General features: G+C 35.8%; 2 protein-coding genes across 3 annotated transcripts; one reads left to right on the top strand and one right to left on the bottom strand.

Moving 5' to 3' along the window:
- Window positions 1–703: 703 nt before the first annotated feature.
- LOC101740935 (spondin-1) lies at window positions 704–10672 on the bottom strand. 2 transcript variants are annotated; one of them, XM_012693145.4, is made up of 10 exons: window positions 10396–10672; window positions 9071–9282; window positions 8433–8624; window positions 7305–7511; window positions 5878–6135; window positions 5291–5468; window positions 4683–4782; window positions 3378–3549; window positions 1627–1750; window positions 704–849 (listed from the first exon to the last, which is right to left on the bottom strand). In XM_012693145.4, exons 1-10 carry the CDS (start codon window positions 10577–10579, stop codon window positions 773–775), a joined length of 1704 nt encoding a protein of 567 aa, XP_012548599.1. In that variant the 5' UTR covers window positions 10580–10672; the 3' UTR covers window positions 704–772. The 2 variants fall into 2 exon arrangements, with proteins under 2 accessions (XP_012548599.1, XP_012548598.1); XM_012693144.4 differs by having other exon boundaries at window positions 4644–4782.
- A 958-nt stretch (window positions 10673–11630) lies between these two features.
- Window positions 11631–14970, top strand: LOC101735886 (engulfment and cell motility protein 1). Its single transcript, XM_004929385.5, has one exon. It carries the CDS (start codon window positions 11739–11741, stop codon window positions 13962–13964), a length of 2226 nt encoding a protein of 741 aa, XP_004929442.1. The 5' UTR covers window positions 11631–11738; the 3' UTR covers window positions 13965–14970.
- Window positions 14971–15287: the final 317 nt, after the last annotated feature.

The raw sequence follows: 15287 nt of genomic DNA on the forward strand, positions 1-15287 counted from the left end.
ACCCATAGACATCACAACGTAAAATCAGCGTCAATTGTATAGAAATGGGTGACGACTGCTTATGATGTTTATAGGCTACGTTTAGTACTAAATACTGGGTAGACCGTAATTTTCAACCCATTTTGTCCAATAAAATAGTATATCATTAAGACTTTTACTGGTGGTAGGACCTCTTTTGGGTCCGCACGGGTAGGTACCATCGCACCACTTATTTCTGCGGTGAAGCAGTAATTCGTATCGGTTTGAAGGGTTGGGTAGCCGTTGTAACAATACCGAGACCTTAGAACTCATATCTCAAGGTGGGTGGCGCATTTACTTTATAGATGTCTATGGGCTCCAGTAACCACTTAACACCAGATGGGCTGTGAGCTCGTTCACCCATCTAAGCAATAAAAATAAAATAAAATAAAAATAAAAAATATTTTTTTTAGATAAAACTACTTTTACGGATTAATTTTTAGATTCATATTTTCGTTTGATTAGGGTTAAAATTTCAAATACTTTACAGTTTTCGTTGTTATAATTCATCGTGGATTCCGTTGGACAGCTCAACACTAGGGCCTATTGGGTCCAACTTAGATAAAAATATCAAAAAATTACTAGCCATTGCCTGGTATAAGTCTTCCAACAATGTCTTCAACCAATCTCGCAATTGTAGTACTTAGATACACATTGATTTAAAACAACAACAAAAAAATAAATACACAATTTAAGCCAAGTTTATTTCTTAAATGCTAAATACAAAAATGAATTATCTAAAAACATTATATTGTTAATGCTTGGTATTTTTTCTACTCGATCCACCCCATGAAGAACCAGGCATGATCTCCGATATTATCCTTCTCTCCACTGCAAGAAAATTTGTCACTTATTCAAAACGTTCAGCAATACAAATACTTAAAGATGGCGAAAATTACGTTTAAAGATAAAATAGATTAATTCGTTATTAATAAAAAAATTAAAAACATTAGTTTATAGTAAACTCAATTTGTCTAAATAAAGGATTCATTAAATGTTTGTTTCGCATTTTGTTTATTTATATTGTTTTAACCTTTCAATTGTTAATTTTTGCTGTTCACATTTCTTACATATTATAATGTGTATTTTTTTTAAAATTTAATTTCTATATTACAAATGTACATGCGTGAAAGACGATATGTGTAAGAGGCGGGCGAGTGAAGAAATGGTATATGATAGAAGAGTATGGAAGGAGAAAACATGTTGCGCCGACTCCAGGTGACTGGGAGAAGGGCAGGATAATGATGATTACATATCGACGCTTGAAAGGCAAACGTAACTAAGCGACAATAACTGCTTTGTACATAAATGATAGGCAATAACCATATTCGATGCGCAAAAAAATATATTTCTAGGTCTGTTAAAATCATTTCAATCTTAGAGCTAGATTCGTTAAAATAGAATTTTTTTCAGGTATTTCAACTGTAAATAAGTCTACTGTAAAGTTCACGCATTGTCGCTTAGTCACTTTGCCTTTCAAGCGTCGATATGTACATACATTATTTTTTTTACACATCTGTCTTTGATTTTAGAATAAGTTACGACTTTAAATAGATGTTATTTTTTGTCTTTCAAACAATTTTTTTTTTCCTTAAAACACGAGCTTACTTTTTATTTCGTCTTCATGCTCATCGTAATCTTCAGAGCATTTCTCGAAGCACTCTTTCCTTTGAAAATCTTCGACGTGATTTTTGCAATACTTTGGCACTTCTAGATTTAAAGTGTGCTGATTCTGTAACATTTTATATCGTGATATTATTCTGATATTTGCCTAATATAGGAAATTTCTTCTATAGGAAAGAAATAGTATTTAATGTATTATTTTATTCACATCAAAATAAAGTTTAGCCCAGTAAAACTGTAGCACAAACTGAGTTGCTCTATAAAGAGAAACAACATTTAAAGCTATTCTTTCACCAGTTTTTATATTTCAACTAGCCGCACTCGCCCGTTTCGCTGGCCATTTAAAATTAACACTATTATTTATTGTCATTATTATTAGGGAGTCTAACACTCATATAAATATTAGCCTATCCATTAAGTACATGTATTTACTACATGGATACCAAGTTTCAAGTCAATCGGATGCATGGTCTAGTAGTTATAACGGAACATCCGTAAAAATCACTGTAGATTTCTGTTTCTTCTTTTAGTGTTTCAATATTCAAAATACCATTTATGTCACCTGTATATCATATTGTAACCTCTTTTAAGATTTATGTCATAAATCATATAGAGGTTACAAGTATTTAACCAGTCCGGTAATGATAAGTACATTGAATTGGTTTCGGTCTGAAATATCATCACCACGTCCTTTTTACCCCTTTTTACGTCTCTTTTACAACTCAAAAGGCATTTTAATCATCGGGGAATTTACAGCAACAGTATTAAATCAGTATACTGCGATCGCGACTTACTAGTAATAGGGCGTTTTTTTTTTTTTTTTGGTCAGGAGGAAATCGCCGGACTTCCGCTCTCCCCTGGGGATGAAGGGCGGGGCATGTCGGAGTCGAACTGACTAAAACCTCCTGTCGCTCAACAACCCGCGTCCGAACCTCGCATGAGACAGAACCCATGAAAAGGCAAAGGGAGGAAAGTGAAGCGTTTAGTGCGGAGCACATCTCTCCCATCACCCTCCCCCTCGGGACGCCGGACTGGCGGTCGTCGGCGCCACGACCACCAGCCCTCTCGGTCGGCAGGCTATCCGGAGCCCGCCTAGATGGCGCCGGTTAGAATGGGTTATCCTACGGAATACCCCGCTGGGTCAGAACCAGCGTGGGTCGAGGATAGCCGGCCTTCCATCACCCGGATGCTCTTGCGTAAAACGCGTGCAGTAATAGGGCGTATTTTAATTCCGAACAGTGTAGATACTATCCTATTTATTTATGCCACAAAACGGTTAGGCGTTCCGATGGAAATAAATAATAGTTTAAAAAAACTAACAAAATACGCTTCTATAGAAAATCCAACTGAAAATAGATCATAAATTTTAATAAATTTGAATTAAAAATAGTGTAAGGTTCTTAATAAGTATACCAAATTTCAAGTTAATCCGACGTTTTGAAGGGGGTCAAAATCATGTTTAAAGATTCCGTTACAAACATACATACGTCTGAAGCTAATAAAAGCGTATTAAAAAAACATTGAAATAATGATTATTTTAGTTTTTCTTTTAATTCAAAGTGATCTGCTCATTTGTAGACTTTCAGAGAACGTACCTACAGACTTGCAAATTATTAGCAATTTATGTAGGAAATTGGAGAACCTATCAAAATTTTAAGGCAATTACTGTCCTACAAACATGCCTACTTCATGTAACTCAAATTTAGCTATGAAGATATTCAGTTATGAAAACTTACATAAGGATCGTATTTCTCAACGGCAATGCCATCGACGAGATGGTACCTCACCCGCCATTGGTACCCCTTGACGTGTCCGTGGTCGCAGGGCCCTTCACATGAACTCCAGGCTTGCCATTCAGACATGGGACATTCTTCAGAAGAATCCTGATCGAATACTATCGGATCTTCGCTGTAGAGGAAAGCAAATTTTGAGACACAGTTTTGATTCAGTTTTTAATAAGCCACCTGATTTTGAGAGATCACAAGGGCATATGGATACCATACGAGTGGCATCCTCAACCTTCCCAGTGGAGAGCGAAAGGCCGGCGATTCCCTCCTGACCAAATCCTCCACCTTGACAGAAGAACTCGCTAACTCAACTGAGAGCTACGTTTAACCAAGTCTTAAAATTAAAATTATATCTAGAAAACTCTATGGAAGGAGCAATACAAAAAACAAAACACAGTATAAAAATTCACAAGCGCCAAAACAATTTTCATTTGTTCTTTTAACGGTGTTAATTTATTTCAACAATGGGTTGTTTGTTATAGTTTTAGGCAGCGTCTTCGCTGTGCCTCTAGCATTGCTGATGTCCACAAGCGACGGTAACCACTCACTATCAGGTGGGCCGTATGCTAAGCTCCCTACAAGAACAATAAAAAAGAATGTGACGACTGATGTTATCTAAATTATTTTATTTTGGCGATTTATCGTTTGGTATTCGTCATGATGCGTAAGTGGGGGAATGCAAAAAATGTCGCCAACATAACTTTTCGGGTTTTTCTAAAAATCGATTGATGTTTGGGGTAAATTCCAACAACTTTGCCATGACAATAACTGAAGATTATTCATGGTCAGGCTATAAGACTAAGCAGACAATTCCCACTAATAAATTTCAATGAAAAAACTGCAGTAACTTAGTCTAAGTATGTATGTGGTGCTTGGCTGTTCATAATATTAATCCAATCTCTATGATGACTAATATCATTTTTTTAACATAATGTAGAAACTTGAAATATTATGTTTAATATCTTTACAACTATATGGGCATGACAGTTGTATGCATGTGTTTTCGTTCATTCAATGGTTTTGGTATGCCCGAAATAATTTCATTATTTCGTCTATATCTATTATCTCATCAATGCAAAACCGCTACAGCGATTCATGACTCCAACTGCAAGATAATCGATATAAGATCGATCAAAATCGAAATTCTCGAGAAACTTTTAGGTAGAACAACAGGTTGTGATGATGATAATGACCAAATAATGAACATAGGCTCACCGCCCCGAACCGCCGCTATCTATTGCAGGATTTTGGTACCTGGATGGCGGCTTTGGCTCGAAAGGTCCTTCCGACTCTTCCGTAGTAGGTGTCTCTGTGGTTGATGTACTTTCTAGATCTCCTTCAGGACTCGTCGTTTCTAAAATACGTAAGTTGAATACTCTTCATGATCAACCAGTTAGTAAAACTTTGAACTCGCTACCTTTTGCATTTGGACCAAAACGATATAGCTCCTTTTTTTTGCATACCTATTGCCAGTAGCTTCGCGGGGCTATTTTTGCTTCAACGAATGTGTTAACATCTGCCCTAGTAAGAGCAGTGCGTTGTTGAATCTACCACCGGATCGGAATCGCGACCCATTGATAAGATCCGGCCAAAAACTCAGTAGGTTTAGCTTTGTAATAAGTACCACACCTCATGTAATTAAGTAAAATGACCACTCCATTGGAACTGTTGGAGTGTTAAACGATTTTGCTGTAATTTATTGATTATTTTTTTTACAGCACAAGAAAATCAAAATATCTTTCAATGAGCTTTCAATATTAATGTTTAAACTACCACGTTTCAACAAAAAGCTTAAATTAACTTTATAAAAACAGTTTTTTTTTTTTCAATAATAAAATAAGCGAAATAGAATCTATCATAACCTGTAGTTTCTTCCTCGTCTTCGCATTCTCTGTGATAGCTCCTTATGAATTTGATGTGGAGTTTTCCGAACGGATGCATTTCCGTCATTGTCGTTTGGTAGAAGGGCGATTTTTTGTCGTATGAACTCATTGCAACGCGAGATATCGTGTCTTGCGGATACGTTTCAATGTTCGGTGACTAAAACAGAAATAAGATTTGGATTTGTATGAAGACAAGAGTCGCTTCGTTAGGAGTGGTCGCAAAGTCTAAAATAGAGAATCGAGTGAGTGTCTCATTTGAACGTAGTCGAAGCTGGAGGAAAATGAAAGTTCAGTGATTATCATCTATGCAAAATATAACATACATTTCACTAAATGCTCTCTGTAAAACTAAATAATATATTAGTATTAAAACCGGCCCACTTACGGAATGAAAAATTAAAGCTCTTCGACTGAGCGATTGGCTTCTAGAATGCAAGATGTAACAGATTATTGGGATCTTAATGATAATTGACTATCGACCGGTGTGACACCTCTCCCTTATCATGCATATTCACTATTATTTTCTTTCTATGTCCGAAATTCCCATTTAATAAGTCGTAACTAACCTCATACGATACACCGCTGTCTGTCCCAGCATCCCATGGAAAGAGATTCAACTCTCTCTCCCGTAGCCAAGTATTATCTTCCTGACACAGTTCAAACCTCGTAACTCCAAGAAACCAATCTGGTGATGGATGAAGAGCCACCGCAACCGACACTAAATGGTTTTTTTTATCCGCGCGAAAAATCGCGAACGTTGGATTGTTCATTTTGCGATAGCCGTGGCCTTTACCCTTAATGAGAGTACGTACCCCGTCCCCTATCTGTAATATAGTAGAAGAACAAAAATTTGTAAAAATAATGTAAATTACATTATCATGCTTCATATTCATCGTGGTTTTATTGTGACAACGTTTTTGGGAAGTAACGATATTTGGTGGTCCAAAGGCCTTTCCTGCTACACCAAGGACCTTACTATGGGTGGGCAAACTCAAGAGCCCAACCAGGAGAGGAAGGTTTACTAAACGAGGACCCTGCGAATTCTAGGAAATGCCCGTGCCGATGGGACGCGCGGTGTATCTGCCCAGACAGTTGCGGTCACCGTAATGGTTGTCGTTTAATGACTAACCCCCTACACTCTCACCCAAGCGTCCGATCCCCGCCTGAGACAGAACCCGGAAGAGGTAGGATGGTTAACGTGGTGAACACTACAATCTGAAATGCGGACTTTTTTTTTTATTGCTCTTGTAGGCAGACGAGCATATGGTCCACCGGATGGTGAGTGGTTACCGTCGCCCATGGAATTTAGCAATGCCAGGGGCAGAGTCAAGCCGCTGCCTACCCTGGGAACAGCTATAGCACATCGGATTTCAGCCGGATATGGACAAGAGATCTGTATAAATATATAAAAAGGTTGTACGCTCACTTATTCCTTTATGAAACACACAATCAATTTTATTCATATTCAACTCTTAATAATGCGATTGAATTAGGTAGGTACTTACAGAAAAAAAACTATAACATTGACATATTGTCTTGGTCATGGGTTTCTGTGTTTTACGTATTTACTTACATTATATCGTCTTCTCGCATTGAAACTGTATAATCTCAAAACTTACTAATTTTACAGGAAAGTGTTGTTTTAAAGGTTTAAAATATGTGATTTTTTAAATTATTCATCTTTGCAACATTTATTTTTTATTTTTTACTAGTTACATTATCTGTCTTTTAAAGTAAGATAAAATTATGTATTAATTTTGTTAATAGTAGGCAAAATATAGGTAAACTAAAAAAAAAAAAAACTAAAACTAAACTACGCTCTTTTGACAGTATTTATGAGAAAAATACTGGTGATACAAAATGATTCCGCATATTAACTTAATTTCGAATATTTTTAGAAATTGTACACTTGTAATGCGAAAAGACGATATGTTTGTGTGGCGTATTTATAATAACAGAGGATAAATAAAGAGAATTCAGTAAATAAAATCACCTTTTCTCTTATTTCGGTTTCGAGTTTACTCGAATTAGCATGTTCGGCTAAGTCCCGCATTCCTTCACCGGCCAAGTTGCCCGGTATCCACATTAAATAGTCCACATCGTGAGAAGCGCCAACTAAATCACTAAATCTAGGGACCCAAACGTTTTCAGGATATAATCGAGGATGAGTATTACGGGACCAAACGCCGGTGAAAGATATCTAAAAGAAAAAAGCATTAAGCAGCTGATACTCGAATAGGTTGACTTTTATAAAATATGTTTTTTAAATAACATACAATAGGAATTTACCGCACAAAAAATACTTTCATACATATACATATGTACATTTTTCGACCGCATCTTTATATAAAATATATGAATCTTAAAAGATGAATCCAAGTTTTAAGTCAACTTTTAAATTAAGTAAAACAGGTTGTAAGATGTATTCTAAATGTTTTAAAGCATTTTTTATTGCTGTGTTAATAATTGAGAAAAAAAATTAACTTACAAATGTTACACGTTCACACGTAATGTACAACTTAATTAGATGTTTTAATTATTATTTTTCGGTTTTAATGAGCACCCAAGACAACGGAAACTACATTTACAGTTTAATATAAAGTACATTTTTATTTTTTTTGTAAGTGTTAATTGATATGCTTTTTTTTTAATAACTCTGTGAATCGGATATGAATTAAATGTCGTCAAACAAAACCCTCGTCATTCGTGATCACGAAAACTGTAAAGTATTTGAAACATTAACCCTAATCAAACGAAAATATGAAAATTAATCCGTAAAAGTAGTTTTATCTAAATTTTTAATTTTTAATTTTTATTTTATTTTATTTTTATTGCTTAGATGGGTGGACGAGCTCACAGCCCATCTGGTGTTAAGTGGTTACTGGAGCCCATAGACATCTACAAAGTAAATGCGCCACCCACCTTGAGATATGAGTTCTAAGGTCTCAAGTATAGTTACAACAGCTGCCCCACCCTTCAAACCGAAACGCATTACTGCTTCACGGCAGAAATAGGCAGGGTGGTGGTACCTACCCGCGCGGATTCACAAGAGGTCCTACCACCAGTAAAAAAAATAGATGTCTCTTAACTCCGTAAGATTGTATGTTCCACCTCTACCTACCTCATATTTAGCTTCATCACAGATCTGACAATCGTAATTTATAAGTGGCGACATGTCGTCGGGCTGCCTTAAGTCCTCGCAGATCTTTTGCGTGAGCGGAGCACCATCTTCGAACCACTGTTCATCGTTTTCAACTACCACAGCACGCAATGTAACACAACCGTGACCTGTGGGTGGGGCTTGCCAAAACACCTATGGAATTAAAATAAATAATAGTTTAAAAAACCTAACAAAATACGCTTTTATAGAAAAGGGTGCTTTTGAGGATATTATCAAAATAACCCTTCTACTCATATCTGTTCATAAAATATTTATAACTACTGATAAAATGCACCCCACGCTTTTTTTTTTATAATAAATTCATTTTTTCTTACACTATTTTTTATTAAGATTTATTAAGATTTATTTTCTATATTTTTGTTCAATTTTTTATTTTGCGTATTGAAGCGTATTTTGTTAGTTTTTTTAAACTATTATTTATTTTTCATTTTTTAGACGAATTTCAATTTTTTAAATTATTTTTTTAAATTTGAATTGTCATCGGTCCTTAAATACCAAATTTCGAGTTACGTTCTAAGAAGTGTCAAAAGGGACTTCGTAATTGGAATAGAGTAATAACTAACAACTTATTTATCTACCTCAACAGAAGTTTTCCAAGTGCGCGTAGCTTGCTCGACTGAGTAGAGACAGCGGTCACTAAACTTAGCCGTTTCGATTTTCTGCGGCCTAATATCACCCGGGAATAAGGAGATGAGTCTCCGTGGGTTCTTCGGGTCTTGTCGAGTGTCCCCCTCAGCTGATATCATGAAACCCGTAAATTTGGATTCGCCATCGGTCGACGTTATTTGTGCTGTAATTATTTAATACTTTAAATTATGAGTAGGCATATTGATATTAGCATGTGTAATACCGGACACGAATGTTGATTCAGTAGGAATTTCATACAGTTAAATGTGGTAACAAAACTGGAAAGGCATCGGACGCGTGAATACCCTTTTCCTGTTTAATCAGACTCAAGTAGACCACACTTCATCTATGCTTGTGTAATCATTTCACTGAAGTTGCGTGATATCCTTAAATAATACCGTTCCTGCTCTTCGCATGAATGTCGTAAAAGACGATTTAGGGAATCAGCCCAAAATGCGGATGCAAACTTTGAGTTTTGTATCGTACTGTGATCGCTAACTGGCATTTATTGATGATAAGGCGTTTTGTGAGATCGGTCTGGTAGGTAATGTTTATATTTGATGCTAAGTAATCATCCGTTTTGGTTTAAAGGGTGGGAAAGCTATTATGCGACGCATTGATACTTTGACCCCCTCAAAGTGCCATATGACAAGTTCAGGTGAACTTTCAGTGGACCGTGAGCGCGACTTTTTGAAAGTCGGTATCCATGAAGTCTCGAAAAAATATATTTTAATGCTTTTCCTCCAGGCATTATAAAATCAAATAGGTCAAACAGTAAAGTCTAACTGAAAAAGCGTCCCTATGACGTTCTTATGACACACGTTGAGACCATAATTCAGTGTCAATGCTCGTTGTAGCTACGTTACATCGATATATGTATGTATACCTCCCGATCAACTAACGGTGCTTTTACCCCAACCACCGGTCATCGTTCTTGTCGAACCCGTCGCTTGCGACGAAGGACTCGGCGAATAAATTAACACAGCTCACTGAGTTTCTCGCCGGATCTTCTCAGTGGGTCGCGTTTCCAATCCGGTGGTGGATTCGGCAAAGCACGGCTCTTGCTAGGGTCCGTGTTAGCAACATCGTCAGGTTTGAGCTCCGTGAGCTCACCTACTAGCTCGGTGAGGCTGACATGGTCTCTCAAGACCATCAGCTTAGGTAGAAAAAAAATTATATATAATATATTCCGTACGTATTCCGGTCCGAAGAAATAACGCCCTATTAATTGAGGCTGTAAAGAGAAACGATAACTAGGGTGTCGAATTGTACTAACCTGTATAGACTTGTTCTGGTAAGTAAGCATGATTTTCAACTCCAAGTACATTGAGATGAAAACGACCATCCGGTGGTGAAGCTGGCGCTGTAGAGCCATAAGGGCGGCGATCGCAACGGAAACACATAATTTTATGAAAATTTAAATAGTGTAACAATAAGAACGCTCTCCAAATCGACTTCATTTTGTAATTGTATGTAAATTTTGCGCAAAATTTAAATGAGAAAACAAATCGATTATCAAACAACGCGCTGAATGTATTCTAGAGACTAAAAGAGCCCCGTTCGTTACTTACATGTAAATTTATATCAACAGTTCAATTCGTATCGTACCTATCGTATTTCTGTTCTAATTAAAACAATTAAAACTGTCTTGAAATATTAGATGCATATACATATATGTAATTGTTTCTCATTGATAGAAGTCGGAATGCAAAATGTACCTAAGCGTTTAAAAACGTTCATCTATGGTAATTGGGGTTTATATAAAAGTGCCCCATATTATTTGTATTGAAATTAATATCATTAACGATTTTTTATTTTTTTTATTACTGACGTACTGAGTAAGCGACGATTACGACCCAACTAGTGCTAAGTGGTGATTCCCATTTGTTTCTCTTTCACTGCCCAAAGTTGCACTAGAGATGCAGAGTTCCTTCTCACTATAACCAAAGCTGTCAACAAACTTCCGCAGTGGTGGAAGTTTAGATCGCCGAAGCATATGCCTTGCGTCTACGAAAAGTTCAACACCTATAATGATGTCGATAGTCATATAGATGTCGATAGAAGTACACACCTGCTTAAGGGGAAATAAATGAGTAAATGGTCTTGATCTTATGATGAGACCAAATCTTAATAAATTTTATTTATAATGTTTCTATAAATAGATCCATTCCCCAAAGCACGACGTCTCACCCAGTCAGTACAAATATCAGGACCACAGATAGAAAATTAGCCGTCTACTTTAACCGATAAGTTGACTTTGGTCACATATGACGCGTGAATTTTACATTGAATCTGGCTGGGTGAGTGACCAGAGATCTAGCCAAAACGAACTTTGTTGAATGAATTTTTTTCACGAATTTGTATTCATGAAATTCAAGCTGAAGGTGAAGCAAAAATAAAATTAAAAATGACAATAACAATTGTTTTTTACCACTGAAGTATGAAATAGGTCTATGTTTTCTACTAAGTGAATTGTTAACCTATGATAGCAATGAAATGCCAAGATGACACTGACAATGACACATAAGTACGGGAAAATAAACAACGAAACATTTAAAAAATCGCTAGCTGACTAGGTGTGGTGTTATGGAAAGTGTATTTCCGTCAAATGGTGATTAAATGTCTACAAAACCGATAAAAATGCCGTCGGCAACAAAAGAAAAGGATTCTACGAAACTTAAGATTGCTGTGGAAATGTTAAATGCTCCAAATAAAGTACCACAGCTCATCGAGTTAGATCAAAGCCAGCCTTTATCGAGCATAATCCAGCTTCTTTGTAAAACGTGGGGACTTCCGGACCCCGTGAACTACGCTTTGCAGTTCTCTGAGAGCAATAACCAAAACTACATTACCGAGAAAAACAGGAATGAGATAAAGAACGGTTCAGTGTTACGCCTAGAGTTATCGCCTGCGAAAACGGTGCAAGACATTTTGGCCAAGATCAATGGCGTAGAAGCAGATCAAATCGCCGCCTTATCCAAATTATCTGTCCTTAGTAGCGACCTAACATTTGCATTAGAGTTCATTAACAAAAAAGGTCTGACACTCATCATCAATGACATCGAAAATGGAAAATTCAAAGGAAAATCGCTAAAATACGCCTTAGCAACTTTTGTTGAACTCATGGACCACAGTGTAATATTCTGGGATATACTAGAAAATCAATTCATAAACAAAATCGCCAGCTTTGTGAGTAACCAGGCCATTCCGCAAGACCCCAAAGTAATTCAGTGTTGCTTGTCCATTCTAGAAAACATTGTACTGAACAGCTCTAAGAACTCTCAAGTGGAAAAAGAAATCACAATTCCAAGTTTGATATCACATTTACAGAATTCACAACAGGACAGTTTAATTCAGCAGAATGCTATTGCTCTCATAAATGCTATATTTTGCAAAGCCAATATGACAAAGAAAAAAACTATTGCAGCAACTTTGTCATCTAAACAGGTACGTAATGTCATTTATGAGAACCTCATTGGGACTGGTGAGTTCCCTAAGAACAATACTAAAGAAGCATTAGGGACTGAATTGGCTCACCAGCTCTATGTACTTCAAACATTGATGCTGGGTTTGCTGGAGCCACAAATGAGACAAAAGGCTGAGTCACAGGAACAAGAGTCACAAGAAAAAATAAAGGAATTGAGGAAAATTGCTTTTGAAGGTGACAACAATCCAAATATTGAAATAACAATGAGAAGACCTGTTGGTTCTTATTCAAAAGATTTCAAAAAACTTGGCTTTAAATGTGAAATAGATCCTATTAAAGATTTCAACGAGACTCCCCCAGGAGTACTGGCATTAGACTGTATGTTGTATTTTGCCAGAAATTACCCAGAAGATTATACTAAAATAGTTCTTGAAAATAGCTGCCGTGCAGACGAACATGAGTGTCCCTTTGGGAAGACAAGCGTGGAGCTTGTAAAGCAACTGTGTGACATCCTACATGTAGGTGAACCACCAAGCGAACAAGGCCAGACATACCATCCTCTCTTCTTCACACATGATCATCCATTTGAAGAACTATTCTGCATTTGTATAGTTCTACTTAATAAGACATGGAAGGAAATGAGAGCGACATCTGAAGACTTCATAAAGGTATCGAGTGTCGTAAGAGAACAGATTAGCAGAGCGCTCTTAGCATCACCTAAAAACTTTGATAAGTTCCGGCAAAAAATTAACCAGCTGACATATGCCGAAATAACACAAATATGGCAGCAAGAAAGAACGAACAGAGAAGTCTGGGAGTCTCATGCGCGACCTATTGTAGAGTTAAAAGAAAAAATTACACCAGAAATTGTAGACTTGATTCAGCAACAGAGATTGGGTGTACTTGTTGGTGGAACAAGGTTTAAAAAGTTTTTTTCTAGAAGTCAAAGAATAAAAGATAAGTTCTGGTTTGTTCGTCTCTCACCTAACTATAAAGTGTTGCACTATGGTGATTGTGATGAAAAAAGCACTCCGAGCTTAGAAGAACTCGGAAACAAGCTACCTGTTGCTGAAATCAAATGTGTTGTTGTCGGTAAAGAGTGTCCACACATGAAGGACTTGAGAGGAAGAAAAATAACACCACATCTGGCTTTTTCATTTATTTTGAAATCTGCTGAAGTTACTTCTTTAGATTTTGTGGCTCCTGATGAACAGATCTTCGACTACTGGACTGATGGTATCAATGCACTCTTAAAGGAAAAGATGACCAGTAAATCATTTGAAAACGATTTGCAAACTCTACTGTCCATGGATATAAAGGTTCGGTTACTTGATGCGGAAGGCATTGACATTCCACAAGATCCTCCACAAATTCCTGATGAACCTGAAGATTATGATTTTTATTATGAGAATAATTAGCATTCCCATTAATTAATTCGTTTTTGAGATATTATTTTGTACAAAGGTCCCTTTTCTATTATGATTCATATATTTTATGTGTAAGTTATGAATCACTTTTTAAATACATATATATTTATTTTAAATAACCAGACCGTTTTCCACAACTAGACATATGAAATTGCGCCTTTATAGTGTGTGGATACAGTTATCGTATGATAGGCAGTATTTTATTTAACAATAAGGTTCATATTAATTACATTGAGTTATATTTTAGTTCTAGACATACCAAATAGGGCATCACCATTTTTGTTCATCCTGTTCCTGTATGACTGTGTATGAACTTGTATAAATAGAATAAATTATAACCAATATAACAGTTTTTAGAATACAATGATTTAATTCTGATATTGAATAATGTGTTTATGATTGTAGTTAAAGTTTTTTCATTTTAGTAAAAGAACCTTAATTAGAGCCAGATGTGTCCATTATAACAATAATTGAAGTAAACGTTTGTTTGTAACGAATTTCAATGTGTTGAAATATCTTTTTTTTTGTTGTATGTCACATTCACATGGTATTTACCAGTTTTAATTTGAAAAAAATATTATTTAACCAATGTAATATTAATTAATTTGCACAAATCATTTTATATAATTGTATCATAAATGAATTAAATACTTGATGTAATTTTAATATCTGAGGATCATATTAAGTATCATATTATATAAATTCTGTCTTCAATGTATTTGAGATTTAGTGATAGTTTTTCTATATTTAAGCTTTGAAACATAGGCATTAGCAGTGGCCGCTAGTGTTTTGTCAAATTCTTATTATTATTGCAGTAAGGAAGCATTTGGGATTTTATAATAGAGGTTTTAATCATCGATTAATTTATGAGGAATATGTTGTTATTAGCCATTAATCGATATTATATTTTGTATACCAAAGATAATGTCTAAAGAACGAACAAAGAATATTCGTGTATTTACTTGGAATTAAAAAAAACTATTAAATCACGAAACAATACGTTATTATTTTGAACTCCTTCACGCGTACCAGATCATTATAGCAGTAATAAACAGGGCTGTCAAAATAAAATTTGATAGAATTATCGAAAACTATGTAAAATATCACTTTTTCTTTATTTTTAACAGTAGATTGCCTTTGACCTCTGGTGTCATGCATATGCATCATGTGGTTATATATTATGTATGTATATAATAATATAGTTAGATATTATATTATGAATGCTTGTTAGACAGCAATGTTGCCGCCCAAAAAATATGATTATGTACTGCCAATTTTTCTTTTAATGATCAAAAATGCAGAAATTCATTATAT

Source organism: Bombyx mori, chromosome 12 (assembly GCF_030269925.1).
Source record: "Bombyx mori chromosome 12, ASM3026992v2".
NCBI classification, from domain to species: domain Eukaryota; kingdom Metazoa; phylum Arthropoda; class Insecta; order Lepidoptera; family Bombycidae; genus Bombyx; species Bombyx mori.